This window comes from Crocuta crocuta, unplaced genomic scaffold, assembly GCF_008692635.1.
Source record: "Crocuta crocuta isolate KB4526 unplaced genomic scaffold, BGI_CrCroc_1.0 scaffold211, whole genome shotgun sequence".
Classification (NCBI taxonomy): domain Eukaryota; kingdom Metazoa; phylum Chordata; class Mammalia; order Carnivora; family Hyaenidae; genus Crocuta; species Crocuta crocuta.
The window spans coordinates 2542878-2558511 of NW_027527939.1; the positions used below are offsets into that span (position 1 = coordinate 2542878).

Here is a 15634-nt window from a genome sequence, read left to right on the forward strand (position 1 = left end):
AAGGAGTTAGAGTTGGTACTTGTTAATCATACTTCTGCTTATAGAGGACATGTTCTTCATATCTGCTAATCATAATGATTTTGGAGATTGCTCTTCATAATCTCAGAAAATGATCTCCCAGATTATATTACTTTGTGAAGAGAAGTCTGGATTTTCCTGGAGAGGTAGAATTGAGCAGAACAATATATCTTGAGGATATGGCCCTCCTAGTAATCCTTTTGGTAGAGTGAATAATTTCTAGAATAATAGGGGCTACCACTGCAATTACTGCTGTCAAGACCATTGGTAAGTGAAAGGTACTGAAACAAATGTCCAGGTTTTCCTATCATTTTAGCCTCTGACAATATTTCAGTGAAAAAATGCATTTACAGCACATTGGTTTTAAAGTTACACATTTAGAATTTCATTAAGTGCTGATTAAAACTTGATACTTCTCAGTTGTTTTCTGAATCCATATAGTAATGTGGATGTTATTGGAAAATCTGAAAAGTTGTGGTTAGGGATTTTAGTTATTACCCTGTCTGGCCTAGCAGGTCCTTATCAGAATCAAGTTTAGTAATGTGTGGGCAAATGTTTATAAATAGTTACATGATTGAATGTTGGGTAGGCATCTTGGTAACTAGTACTTCAAAATACATGTAATAATGTATCATTGGTGGTTGTGTACTTTGTAGACTGTGTACTACTCCCAGTCTAATGCACCTTATGTCTACATTTCTTTGTTAATCCCAACTGCCTGCTTATATATTAGAGGAAACAACCACATAGGATTCACTGGAGATGGTATGATGCTATCTGAAAAGCCAGAAGTCTAATGTTAAAGATTCTATAATCCATAATCAGTAATCTAAGACAAAATCTATTATGTGATGGGAAGTTTTATACATGTTGTTGTAGTTTGAGTCTTTATAAGTTTGTTTGAAAATATGAAGTTTGAGTTATGCTTTATTGGTGATTTCTCTTCCAGGAAAGGTCTTCCTACTTGGAGTACCAAAAAGTAATGAGGGAAATAGAACATTTGAGTCGTTTATATATTGCTTATCAGTTTTTGCTGGCTGAAGATACAAAAGAACGCTCAGCTGAGGAGTTAAAAGAAATGCAAGATAAAGTTGTAAAGCTTCAAGAAAAATTGTCTGAGAATGATAAAAAAATAAAAGCACTTAGTCATGAAATAGAAGAGTTGGAAAGAAGAAAAGATAAGGTGAGACATATGTAAGAATAGATCATATATTGTGAAAAAATTTGCAGTAACTAAAATTTACTGACATTGTCTTCTGTAATGATTTGTTAATCTTAACATGTGATAACATAGCTTATAAAAAGTAAATCTTACAGAAGTCCTACAGGAAAATGATGACATGAACAAATTATAAGTATGCTGATTGGATTGGGTGCATTTGATTATAGGAAATTGGAGGTATACTACGATCTTTAGAAGATGCTCTTGCAGAAGCTCAGCGAGTTAATACTAAATCTCAAAGTGCCTTTGATCTCAAGAAGAAAAATCTGGCAAGTGAAGAGAACAAACGGAAAGAGCTAGAAAAAAATATGGTTGAGGTAAGTAAATAAGCTCGATTTAATTTCACTAGGGTACATTTATCCATTTTATTAATATTTATTGAGTGTGTGCTGTGGAACAAGTTTGGTTGTTAGGGCTGGGGATATAGCAGTGGACAAAATGACAGATGGACAAGAAGCCTTTTGGGTCTTCATTCTAATGAGAATGATAAAATAAGGGAAATCTATAGTGTGTTATATAGTGATAACAGATTTGGAGAAAAAGCAGGGGACAGTTTTAGGAATATAAGGGAGATGGGTACAGCGTGGGATTTTAAATTGGATAACCATTGAAGGTCTCATTGAGAGAGGGTGATATTTCATTAATAAGACTTGAAGGAGGTCAGAGAACTATGTAAATAAATTGGCTGTGGGAGAAGATGTACCAAGGCTGAGCAGCAGTTGCCCCGGGTGCCAAAGGTATTGGAAATACAGGGAGATCAATCAGTGTGGCTCTTTGGCACTAAGGAGTAGGAATGCAGAAAGATAAAAGGTGTAGGATCACATGTGATTTTAGAAGACATGTGAAGGACACTGACCTTTATTCTGAGTGACATGGGAAGACACTGGAGTTGGCTGAGCAGAGGAACATTTTTTATATTTTATATAGTACTTTTTTTGATGTTTAGAGAGTAACCTGAAGATAAAGGGAAGAATAGGGAGGGAATCCAAGAAGTAGGTACCAGTCTGGATGATAGCCCTTGGATAAATGCAGTTTAAGTGGGTGTATTGAGAGAAGTTTCGGAATTTTATGAGTATTATAAAGGTAGGTCCAACAAGATAGACCTGGCAGGTTGGTTGTTGTATTAGTTGTTGAAAGAAGGGATTGAAGGATGCTTCAGATTTTTGTCTTTGACCATTGGGAATATCATTACCATTAGCTTAGCAGAGAATAGGAAGAAGTACAGTGTGAACATAATAGGCTTGAGGTGCCTTTGAGACATCTAAGTAGACCTGTTGATTAGGTAGTTGAATATAGGAATATTGAAGCCAGTCTGGAAATACAAATCAAAATAACATGTTGGCATGCCCCGAGGCTAGGGCAGACTTCTTTTATATATACTCCTTTCTTAGCTAATCTCCGCCAGCCCTGTAGCCCTAAAATATTATTTGTATGTTGATGCCTTTCAGATCTATAATTAACCTTGACTCCTTTACTGAATTCTAAATTTATTTGTCCAGTGATTTAATTGACATTTTTACATAGATGACTAACAAAATGTCTAAAACTTAACATATCCAAAATAAAACTCTTATCTAAACCGCCTTGAGTTACTGAATTTTCCCGTGTTAGAAAATGGCATCACTGTTAACTTAATTGTTCAGTCCAGAAATCCTAGAGTCCTCCTGCATTCCCCCTTTTTTCTCAAACTCTGTATCTAATCAATCAGTAAATTCTCTTTACTTTAAATGTACTTCCTGAATACAGCCACTTTTCATCATGTCCATCACTGCTAACCTGCAGGCCATCCCCTCCTGTGAGGGATGCTGTAGTGGCGTCCTTATTAGTTGCCCTGCTTTTACTCTTGCCACTGTACAATCTGTTCTTTACAGAATCTAAAATATAAATTGGATCACATCACTCTTGTGCTTAAAATTCATTAATGGTTTCAAAGTCACATGTGTAATTAAATTTAGTCTTTACCGTGGCCTACAAGACCCTGGTCCTTTCCACTTGCTCACTGCGTTCCACCACAGTTCCTCAAACACCCAAGCATATTTCACAGAGCTTGCCTAGTGTGTGTCCCCATAGTATTAGCGTGATCACTCCTTTTATTTCACTTAGGTTTTTTTTGCTCAAAATGTCATTACGAAAAGGCCTCCCTTCATTGTTCTTAAAATAGTTCCCATCAGTTTCTGTCACGTTACCTTGCTTTATTTATTTTTTTAGTATGTCTGCTTCTTTAAAATATATGTATGGTCTCTGAGGAAACTGTGTCTTTAATGTCTAAAACAATACCTGGTACATGCTAAACTTCTAGTAAATATCTAATGAGTCATGAATTAAACATATGGGCCAAAATTTCTGGTCACTTTCATGTAAATAATATAGCTGGATTTTTTGTTGTGTTTTTTTCCAGCACTGGTCTGTTCATGTTTATGGTGTTAGTGTATGTAACTTAAAAGGTGTTAAGTATTAATAATGCTGTTTCCACAAGTATTTAATATTTAAACTTTATAGTTTTAATAGTTTATAAATATGTTTTCATGTACATGCTCTTTATCCTACAATCTCTACTTTGAGGCTTGGAGTAGGATGGTTATTCAATTTTAGAGCTTTAGAAAGTGATTTTTAGTTGCTTCAAATAGTTTGTTTATGCTATTTTAGCTAATTTCTAGATTAGACCATCACACACAGAATGGACGTATTTCCAATAGTAAAAGAATACATTTATCCTAAAAACAGAGAGGGTGGATTTCAAAATGAGCATTAAGTATTTAAAGTTGGGATGGTTAAATTATTTTCCTTTTAACCATGCCCAGTTCAAATTGCTATGAAATTTGATGACACAAGGGTAGATTAGAAAAAATGGATGTATTTCCTAAAACATAATACTTTTCAATCTGAAACTCTCCTAAAGGATTCTAAAACTTTAGCAGCAAAGGAGAAAGAGGTTAAAAAGATAACAGATGGGCTGAACGCCCTTCAAGAAGCAAGTAATAAAGATGCTGAAGCTTTGGCTGCAGCACAGCAGCACTTCAACGCTGTTTCCGCTGGACTGTCTAGTAATGAAGATGGAGCAGAAGCAACTCTTGCTGGTCAAATGATGGCCTGTAAAAACGACATAAGTAAAGCTCAGACAGAAGCCAAACAGGTAAATATAGACATTAAACACTGTGTGATTGCATTTTTTTCAAAAGCTGCTTCACATTATGCTGTGATCTGATTGTTTTCAATGTTTTGTAACAATTGCCAATGTCAAGAAATTTGTTACTCTGCTACTCAGTAGCACTCAACACAGTGAAATTCAAACATGCTAACTGCTAAATATTGATGATAGTTTAAGATGCTGTAAAATATTAAATACCCGTATAGGTTAGTTGAAATTGTAAATGCAATAAATGCTGCTTTATTCTATTTGTAGTATTATATGGAATATTTGAGGTTGATTTCTTCTTTTCCTGGCTCTCTCTGTTGACAACATTAAGTCGAAGTTGTAAGCTTTAACAGGAAAACAAACATCCTCTCCATTTCTATGGCCACCACACTTGGTTCTTACCTTTTATCCTTGGAAGTATCTCTGCCTCCCACTTACCACTTCTAGTCTACTGATTTCATAACCTTTGAGGCTTGTCAGTAAAGGCTTTCTAATTTGTTTAGAGAGTTGTGCATCTTTTAAATTTTTTTAAAATGTTTTATTTATTTCTGAGAGAGAGAGACAGAATCTGAAACAGGCTCCAGGCTCTGAGCTGGCAGTCAGCACAGAGCCCGACACGGGGCCTGACCTGAAGTCCGATGCTTAACCAACTGAGTCACCCATGCGCCCCAGTTGTGATCTTTTAAAGTCCTGTGAATGTAAGAGTTTTGATGACAGAAAAACATTTATATACACACACATTTTTTTTTTTTAACAGAGGGCTTATCTTGACATACATACACATGTTCGTGTGTGTGTTTGTATCAGTCCTGCTCAGCATTTTCTGTTACATATATGCAACTTTTCCACTCAACAATGAAGGTCACAAAAAATTTGTGAGAAATCAATAGCAGAAAAACTTTCAAATCCTCAAAGTTTTTCTGTTACTTATTAGGAAAAAGCCACCAATAATTCAGTTTTTGGGGAGAAGAGACATCCAGCCACATCTCAAGGTTCATGCTTTCAAGGAACAGTACTCATTTATATAAACTAGCATTTGCATGTCAGACTCCTAGCATTGAAACTTCTCTTGTCAGCTTAGGTTCCCTTTCCTGCATAAGTTGCTTAATGTTCAATACAGTTTCTCCACTGTTAATTGAACAACACTCACAAAGGGTATCCAAGTACAAATATGCATACCCAAGTGGAAAGGAGAGAACTAGAGATCTATTACTAGCTTTCTGTTGTGTTTTTAATTTAACAAGCTAATGACAATTACTCTTTCATATAATTTTTGGACTCATTGATGTCATCTTTTGTAAGTATTAAAAATATGGACTTAAATTATTTAATGATTTATGTTAAGCATATATTCGTTTTATACTCTGAGTAGTTTTATGAGCAGAAAATACTGGGAAATGATTGATCTCTTGAGATATTAATGCAAGTGACCAAACAGTTAACATTTTCCAGGCTGAAGTTTCTTAAGCCAATCTGCATCTGTGATCATTTAATCACTAGCACTATCTGCCTCACATAGTCTATTAAATTTTCAATAACAGGCTCAGATGAAGTTGAAACATGCCCAACAAGAATTAAAGACTAAACAAGCTGAAGTTAAGAAGATGGATGGTGGCTATAGGAAGGATCAAGAAGCTTTAGAAGCTGTGAAGAAACTTAAAGAAAAACTTGAAGCTGAAATGAAAAAGCTAAATTATGAAGGTTTGCATTGAAACACATGATATTAAACCATTAGGAGGTAGTGATTGTTGATAAAGAACAAATAAAGGAAATAGCAAGTGGGAGTTTTGTTTTTTTTCTTACCCTATTAATGGGTGTTAGTATAAGAAATATTCATAAATACAGTTGATCCCTGAACAACAACATTTGAACTTGCATAGGCCCACTTACTTGAGGCTTTTTCGTTTTTTTTTGTTTTTTGATAAATACATTGAGTACTGTAAATGTATTTTCCTTATGATTTTCTTAACATTTTCTTTTTTTAGCTTACTTAATTGTAAAAATACAATATATGATACATGTAACATACAATATACATGCTAATGTTCATGGTACCAGTAAGGCTTCTTGTCAACATTAGGCTATTGGTAGTTGAGTTTGGGGATCAAAAGTTAAACATAGATTTAGGGGCGCTTGGCTGGCTCAACTGGTAGAGCATACAGCTCTTGGTTTCAGAGTCCTGAGTTCAAGCTCCATGGTGAGTGTGGAGATTATTTTTTAATTTTTTTTTAAGGTTTTATTTATTTCTGAGAGAGAGAGAGAGAGACAGCGTGAGCAGGGGTGGGTCAGAGAGAGAGGAAGATACAGAATCCCAAACAGGCTCCAGGCTCTGAGCTGGCTGTTAGCACAGAGCCCGACACTGGGCTCGAATCCACGAACCGTGAGATCATGACCTGAACCGAAGTCTGACACTTAACCTACTGAGCCACCCAGGCGCTCCTTGTGGAGCCTACTTTATAAAAACAGTTAAACGTGACTTTGGAACTGTGTAGGAACGGGGTGTCAGTGCCCCTGATCTCCTGCCAAACTACCCAGTTGTTCAAGGGTCAACTAAGTTATAAAACAGGTCTTTGATTTTTTTATTTTTCTTATTTATTTTTTTACAGTGCTATATTAGTTTCAGGTATAAAACACAGATTCAACAGTTCTATTCATTACTCGGTGCTCATCATGATAAGTGTACTCTTTATCCCTATCACCTATTTCATTTCACCCATCTACCCACCTCGTCAGTTTGTTCACTATAGTTAAGGTCTGATTTTTGGTTGTCTCTCTTACTTTGTTCCTTGAGTTATACATGTGAGTAAAATCATATGGTAATTTTCTTTTCCTGACTGATTTATTTTACTTAGCATTGTAATCTCTAAATCCATCCACATAGCAAATGACAAGAATTCATTCTTTTTTATGACTAATATTCCGTTGTATATGTATAACACATCTTTATCCATTCATCTTTTGATAGACGTGGGCTACTTCCCAAATTTGGCTATTGCAAATAATGCTGCAATAAATGCAGGATGTTTATGTTTTTTTCAAATTAGTGTTTTCATTTTCTTTAGGTAAAAACCCAGTAGTGGAATTACTGGGTTTTATTATTATCTTTCTTCTGTATTACATGGTAATTCTACTGGTAATTTTTTGAGGAACCTCCATACTCTTCCACAGTGGCAGCACCACTTTGCATGCTCGTAAACCATGCATGGAGGTTTCTTTTTCTACATATCCTTGTCAATATTTGTTTCTTCTGGTTTTGATTTTAGTCATTTTCAGATAAGAGGTGGTAACTCATTGTGATTTTGATATGCATTTCCCTGGTGATAAGTGATATTGAGCATCTTTTCATGTGTTTATTGGACATCTGTATGTCCTAATTAGAGATATGTCTGTTGATGTCTTCTGCCCATTTTTAAGTGGATTATTTGTTTTTTTTGGTGTTGAGTTATATAAGTTCTTTGTATATTTTGGATACTAACCCTGTACTGGCTGTGTCATTAGCAGATATCTTCTCCCTTTCCATAGATTGTCTTTCAGTTTTATCATTTGTTTCCTTTGCTGCACAGAAGCTTTTTATTTTGATGTACTCCCAAGTTGTTGTTGTTGTTTTTTACTTATTTCCCATACCTCAGGAGATTTATCTAGAAAAATGTTGCTGTTGCCTATGTCAGAGAAATTACTGTCTGTGCTCTGTTCTATAACTTTTATGGTTTCAGGTCTCACATTTAGGTACTTAATCTATTTTGAATTTTTTTTTGTGTATGGTGTAAGAAAGCATCCTGTTTCATTCTTTTCATATAGCTGTCCAGTTTTCTCTACACCGTTCTTTGAAGAAACTGTCTTATACATTGCATATGCATTGCTCCTTTATTGAAGATAAATTGACCATATAATTATGGGTCTTTCTGGGCTCTCTCTTCTGTTGCTCTGTGTGTCTGTTTTAGTGCCTGTACATACTGTTTTGATTCCTATGCCTTTGTAGTATGTGTTGAAATTTTTGGGATTGTGATATTCCCAGTTTTGTTCTTCTCTTTCAAGATTGCTTTCACTATTCAGGGTCTTTTGTGGTTCAATACCATTTTTAGGATTGTTTCCTGTAATTCTGTTGATATTTTGATAGGTATTACAATAAAACTGTAGATTGCTTTGGGGTAGTATGGAGATTTTAATGTCATTTATTCTTGTAGTCTATACACATGGAATATCTTTCCATTTGTCTTCAGTTTCTTTAATCAGTGTTGTATAGTTATAAGAGTACAGGAGTTTCATTACCTTGGTTAAATTTATTTCTAGGTATTTTATTGTGGTACAGCTGTAAATTTTTCTTTCTGCTGCTTCATTATTAGTATATGGAAATGCAACAGATTTCTGTGTATTGATGGATTTTTGTATCCTGCAACCTTAGTGAATTCTTTGATCTGTTCTAATAGATTTTTGGTGGAGTCTTTAGGATTTTCTATATATAGTATCATGTCATCTGCAAATTTTACTTCTTTCTTACCAGTATGGATCCCTTTATTTTTGTTGCCTGATTGCTGTGACTAGGACTTCCAGTACTATGGTTCATAAAAGTGGTGAGAGTGGGCATCCTTGTCTAGTTCTTGATCTCAGAGGAGAAGCTCTGTTTTTCCCCACTGAATATGATAGCTGTGGGTTATTCATATAGGGCCTTTTTATGTTGAGATATATACCCTTTAAACCTACTTTGATGAGGGCTTTTATCAGGAATGGATGTTACACTTTGTGAAATGCTTTTTCTGCATCTATTGAAATGATTACATGGTTTTTATCCTTTATCTTGTTGATGTGATGTATTAAGTTCACTGATGTGTGAATATTTAATGTCCTTTGCAACTCAGGAATAAATCCCCACCTGATTGTGTTGAATGATTTTTTTTTTAATGTATTGTTGAATTCTAGGAATGCTTTGGAAATAGAGGTTACTGATAGTTTCTTTAAAACAGAATATTTGTATTTTTAAATTTTCATTACAATTTACTTGTGATTTACTATTCAGAAAACAAAGAGGAAGGACTTCTGGAAAAGCGCAGGCAGTTATCTCGTGATATCAGTAGACTGAAAGAAACATATGAAGCTCTTTTAGCCAGATTTCCCAATATTCACTTTGCCTACAGGTAAGAGATTTAAACCTTAAATTTTAGTGTAGTAATAGCCAAGATATATTTTTATTTAAGCTGGGAAGACACTCTGGACATTTCATTTACATCAAGTTTCTTGTATGAAAAATATCGTAAGCTGCTTTTCCTTAATTTGTATATTTTCCCCTAAACATTTATTGAAATGTTAACCAAGATATATTTTCATTAAGCTGGAAGGCAGCCTGAAAATTTTGTTAACATTAAGATTTTTGTATGAAAAATATTGTAAGCTGCTTTTCCTTAATTGGTATTTTTTCTTAAATGTTTATTGAAACGTTTCAAATGTTGGCAGGAGGAATTCTCAAGACCAAAATGAGGGAAATTTAATCTCAGTCCAAAATTTCTGTAAATATCTGCATTAACATTTTACAATTTGTTTTACTGCATGGGTTTTTTTTAATGTAATACTTAGATTAATATGTGCATTATAATGAATAGGACATCAACATTATTTTTGTTACATTGAAAATAATGTGTACTGAAAGATTTTTTTGATTGACTTAAAGCAGTAGCTGACCAGTCATCTGAAACATTTAAAATTTTTTGTTTTTCTTAAAACTGTATATGCATCTCTTTCAATTTACTGTGTTGTCAGAAAGAGCTCTTGACTAGGAAAATATCACTTTATCTGTTTTATTGTTTTAGATTAATTATTTGTCATCTCTTCAATTTTAGGGATCCAGAGAAGAACTGGAATAGAAATTGTGTGAAAGGACTTGTAGCTTCTCTGATTAGTGTGAAAGATACTTCTGCAACCACAGCTTTAGAATTAGTGGCTGGGGAACGGCTCTACAATGTTGTAGTAGACACAGAGGTAAATTAATTATAATTTTAAAAAATTTACAATTGCTCTTTAGCTGGAAAAATCATGAGCTGCTAGATGGAGTACTTTCTTGATGTTTTAAGCTGTTCCTAAGGTTGCTTATCTTTACAAGCACAGTTATTCAGATAATGACTTTTATTATATTATTGATTATATTGTATTTGATTAACTGTTCCCAAAGAAGTCACATGCTTATTCAGGAACCCAGAATGCATATTATCAATCTTAGACTTTTGATTGTTCAGGATGGTAGGCACTAAACGTTTAATTGTGGATTCCTAAACTTGTACTCTTTCCATCTGAATATTTTCTGTCATTAATATTTTATATCTTTATTTCAAATGCACAATGTTTTTTAGGTTACTGGAAAAAAGCTACTAGAAAAGGGGGAATTGAAGCGTCGATACACTATAATTCCACTGAATAAGATTTCAGCCAGATGTATTGCTCCAGAAACTCTGAGGGTCGCACAGAATCTTGTAAGTCTTTTTATTTATATGTTTTATCCCCTATATCTTACTTGGTTTATTTAGTTAGAAGACATTAACTTGGGGGACATAATCATATGTAGAACCACGAAATTGTATTGTTACCATGCTTTAAACAGTTAAGCTACAAAAAAAAATAAGAGTTGGCTTATGTGAAATTAGATGGAAAGAGAATAGAAATGGTGGAAGACAAACTTCCTTTGATATTTCAGAGTTGTAAAGTTAAAATGTCTTTAAACCTTAAGTGAGGTCACATGACTATCATTAAATTATCACATGATAACATTAAATTTCTGATCTCTGAGATGTTAGATTTACAGAGCTTATAAATACCAAAATTTTTAGTTTTTTCATGTCAGGCACAGTTAAAACTGTCCACAGTGCAACTATTTTGGAAGGTATATATCAGTCTTGCAGAGATGCTTCTATTAAAGTATTTCTAGATTGCCTTCCAACCTCTGGGCATAGAAAGGCAGGAACTGGGATACCTAGTCAGCTGCTAAGGTGGACCTAAAGTGGTATTGCTATTAAATAAATACACCCCCCCCCCCCCAAGAGGAGTACATTAAAAGGCTGTAATGGTTGTGTGATTGTAGTAATAACATGAAGCCAATCCTAATGTTCAGAAGTGATACCATTGTTTTTATTGAGCATCAGTTGAAATGGCAATTAGGAAACCTAGAAATGCATTTGTAGTTAAGATACTAAATGGGTACTCCGTGTTCTTGTTGATACTGAGAAGCCTTCAATGAAAATTATTTGTAAATACAGTTGTACTGATATGTATATTATTAGGAGAAAGAAAATGAGTGCAGAGTAATTAAAAGGTGGTATTCTAGTTAGTACTTTGTTTACTTTGAAAAATCACCAATGGGTCTGGAAGGTTTTGGAAGTTACTTCAGCTTTCGGACTAGTCCCAGTGTAAGTAGTAAATTTTGATTTCAGGTAATGGCAAAAATACTTATATCCACATCTCTTAGACTTTGTAACGGTAGCTGCTGTGTCGGAGGACAGTGCTGAACATTTGTTAAACAGAGCTGCCTTCATTTTGATTTCTTTTGCTAATACTAAGCTCCTTAAAGGATGCTTAGCTATTTTAAAAAGATGAGCAGAAGAAGACATTATAAACAAAGGTTGAGAAAAGGTAGTTGGATCAAAAAAACAAAAAACAAAAAACACTGAGGAATTAAAAAAATTTTTTTGGACTCTTACAGTTGTTAGTTGTGTTTTTACTTCAGTGATTGGTAGGTGGCTGCCATAGCATGTGTTTTTGTTGGTTTGTTTGTTTATGTGCCCTAGCGTGTTTAATTTGAATGAAAAAGTATTCACTATAGAACAGCCAAATTACTAATAGTTGAAACAAAACATTTTATTTTGTTGATCCAGCAACTGCTGTACTTTAATTTAAGAGAATGTATCCACATAGTCCATTTTGAATTTAGAAACTTGGTACTGGCTCCTGCTTAATAGACACTTTCATAATGCCTGATGCTTTAGCTGAATATTTTATGTAGCTATAGAACTTTTAGTGTTTAAACTTGAAAGTTTTTCTAAAACTCTTAAATTCCCCATAGCTTTTAGAAAGTTCAAAAGGAGTTTGAACCTTCTAAATAATTAGCGCCTTAATAGTGCTAGGTAAGTATTATTTAAATTTCTAGTATAGCACTTCTGTTTTATAAAATAATATCCGAAAAGAAAGGAGTGGTATGTACTGTGATATATCTGTTGCTTTTTCACAGGTTGGCCCTAACAATGTTCATATAGCTCTTTCCCTTGTTGAATACAAACCAGAACTTCAGAAAGCAATGGAATTTGTCTTTGGAACAACATTTGTTTGTAATAATATGGATAATGCAAAAAAAGTGGCCTTTGATAAAAGGATAATGACTAGAACTGTTACTCTAGGAGGTGATGTATTTGATCCTCATGGGACATTGAGTGGAGGTATGTTGTTTATGCGTTTTGTTTTTTTGCAAAGAATAAAAATAGCTAATATTAATTGAATTCATGTTATGACAGGTGCTCTACAGTTTGGTCTTTTTTTTTTTATTTTTTTTTAACATTTATTCATTTTTGAGAGAGAGACAGACAGACACACAGAGCATGAGTGGGGGAAGGGCAGAGAGAAAGAGGGAGACACAGAATCTAAAGCAGGCAGCTCCAGACTCCGGGCTCCAAGCTGTCCACAAAGAGCCCAATGTGGAGCTTGAACTCACAAACCACGATAACATGACCTGAGCCGAAGTCAGACACTCAACTGACTGAGCCACCCAGGCACCCTTATATACATATTTGCTTTTTTTTTCTCATTCCTTATAGCTATTCTATAAAGTAGGAATTTTTTCCCATTTTTTAAGGGAATTAGGAAAATTTAGTAATTCACTCAGTGGTAGATAGCGTTAGAGCTAGTATTTTAACTCAGTTGGATTTCAGAGCTAATGTTGAAATACTACTATGGTTTCCTCTGTATGTTTATTGAGAGCTTATGATATGCCAGGAACCATGCCATTAATTCACTTAACGTTTCAATAGCTTATCTGTGAGATAGGGAAGATTATAAGAAGTAGAAGTAGAAAACAGTTATTAAGCATACTCCTCCATCACCCAGTGCTCATTCCAATAAGTACACTCCTTAATAATCCCTGTCACCTATTTGACCCATAACCTTACCAACCTTCCATCTGGTAGCCATCAGTTCTCTGTAGTTACAAGTCTGTTTCTTGGCTTATCTCTCTTTTTTTCCTTTGTTCCTTAAATTGAACATATGAGTGAAATCATATGGTATTTTTCTTTCTCAGACTTATTTCACTTAGCATTATACTTTCTCGTGCCATCTATGTCCTTGAAAATGGCAAGATTTCCTTCTATTTTATGATTGAATAACATATCATTATATACACACATACCACCTCTTTATCCATTCAACAGTTGATGAACACATGGGCTGGTTACATAATTTGGTATTATAAATAAAGCTGCAATAAACATAGGGGTGCATGTATCACTTTGAGTTAGTGTTTTTGTATATGTTTGGTAAATACCAAAATCGCACCCGTAGTGCAATTGGTGGATCATAGGGTAGTTCCATTTTTAACGTTTGGAGGAACCTCTATACTGTTTTCCACAGTGACTACACCAGTGTACATTCCCACCAACAGTGCAAGAGAGTTCCTATTTGTCCACATCTTCTGACACACTTGTCTCCTGTGTTTTCATTTTAGCCATTCTGACAGATGAGAGGTGATACCTCATTTTAGTTTTGATTTGCATTTCCCTGATGATGAGTGATTTTGATGAGCATCTTTTCATGTGTCTTTTGGCCATCTATATTTCTTTGGAGAAATGTCTCTTCATGTCTTCCGCTAATTTTTTAGTTGCATTTCTTTGGTTTTTTGGGTGTCACATTTTGTCAGTTCTTTATATATTTTGGATACCAATGCTTTATCAGATATGTCAGGTACAAATATCTTCTATTCTGTAGATTGTCTTTCAGTTTTGCTGATTATTTTCTTCATTGTGCGGAAGTTTTTTATTTTCATATAGTCCCAAATATTTATTTTTACTTTTATTTCCTTTGCCTCAGGAGACATATGTAGAAAAATGTTGCTGTGACTTATGTCAGTGACATCACTGCCTGTATTCTCTTCCTGGGTTTTTATAGTTTCAGGTCTCACAGCTCTGTCTTTAGTCCACTTTTGAGTTTGTTTATTTCTGCTCTAATATTTATTTTCTCCCTTCTAGTTTGGGGGTTTTTTTTGTTTGTTTTTTTTTTTTTTTTTTTTTTCNTTGTGTTTTCATTTTCATTTGTTTCCATGTATTTTTGGAATTCTTTGATTCCTTGGCTCACCCATTCATTATTTAGTAGCATGTTTTAACCTTCCATGTATTTATTGTTCTTTCTAAACTTTTTTTGTGATTGATTTCTAGTAACATAGTGTTGTGGTCAGAAAAGATGCATGATATGACTTCAGTCTTCTCAATTTGTTGGGACTTCTTTTGTGGCCTAGTATGTGATTTATTCTGGAAAATTTTCCATGTGTACCTGAAATGAATGTGTATTCTGCTATTTAGGATGGAATGTTCTAAATATATTTGTTAAATCCATCGGATCCAGTATGTATGTCATTCAAAGCCACTGGTTACTTGTGGATTTTCTGTTTGATCTTTCCATTGATTTTAGTGGGGTGTTCAAGCCCCCTACTATTATCATATGACTATTGATTAATTCCTTTATGTTGTTATTAACCATTTTATATATTTGGGTATTCTCATGTTGAGTGCATAAATATTTACAGTTGTTAGGTCTTGTTGGATAGCTGCTTTTCTTATTATATAGTGTCCTTTGTCTCTTGTTACAGTCTTTGTTTTAAAATCTTTTTTGTCTGGTATGTCTACTTAGGCTTTCTTTTGACATCCATTTACATGATAAATGTTTCTCCATTCTGTCACCTTTCAACCTTCAGAGGTCTTTAGGTCTGAAATGTGTCTCCTGTAGGCAGCATATAGGTGGTGGGTGTCTTTTTTTTTTTTTTTTTTTGCATTCTGTCACCCTATGTCCTTTGATTGGAGCATTTAGCCCATTTACATGCAAGGTGAATATTGATAGGTATGTACTCATTGTCATCTTATGTCTTAAATTTTTCTCTCATGCTTTCTCTTCTTTGTCTTTCATGGTGTGCTGGTTTTCTTTAGTGATATATTTGTAATCCTTTTTCTTTATGCTTTGCATGTCTATTGCTTTTCTATGTGGATACTATTAGGTTTGTGTATAACATCTTTTGCATGTGATGA

The 15634-nt window shown here is 34.2% G+C and overlaps 1 protein-coding gene across 1 annotated transcript in view; it reads left to right on the forward strand.

The window, feature by feature from the left end:
* SMC2 (structural maintenance of chromosomes 2) overlaps positions 1–15634 on the forward strand; it is a 57277-nt gene that overhangs the window by 8743 nt on the left and 32900 nt on the right. Inside the window, exons 8-15 of the mRNA XM_077752256.1 lie at positions 968–1201; positions 1408–1557; positions 4140–4373; positions 5918–6077; positions 9391–9508; positions 10208–10346; positions 10715–10834; positions 12583–12787. Coding sequence (XP_077608382.1) covers positions 968–1201; positions 1408–1557; positions 4140–4373; positions 5918–6077; positions 9391–9508; positions 10208–10346; positions 10715–10834; positions 12583–12787 — 1360 coding nt within the window. The remainder of the gene's footprint in view (positions 1–967; positions 1202–1407; positions 1558–4139; positions 4374–5917; positions 6078–9390; positions 9509–10207; positions 10347–10714; positions 10835–12582; positions 12788–15634) is intronic.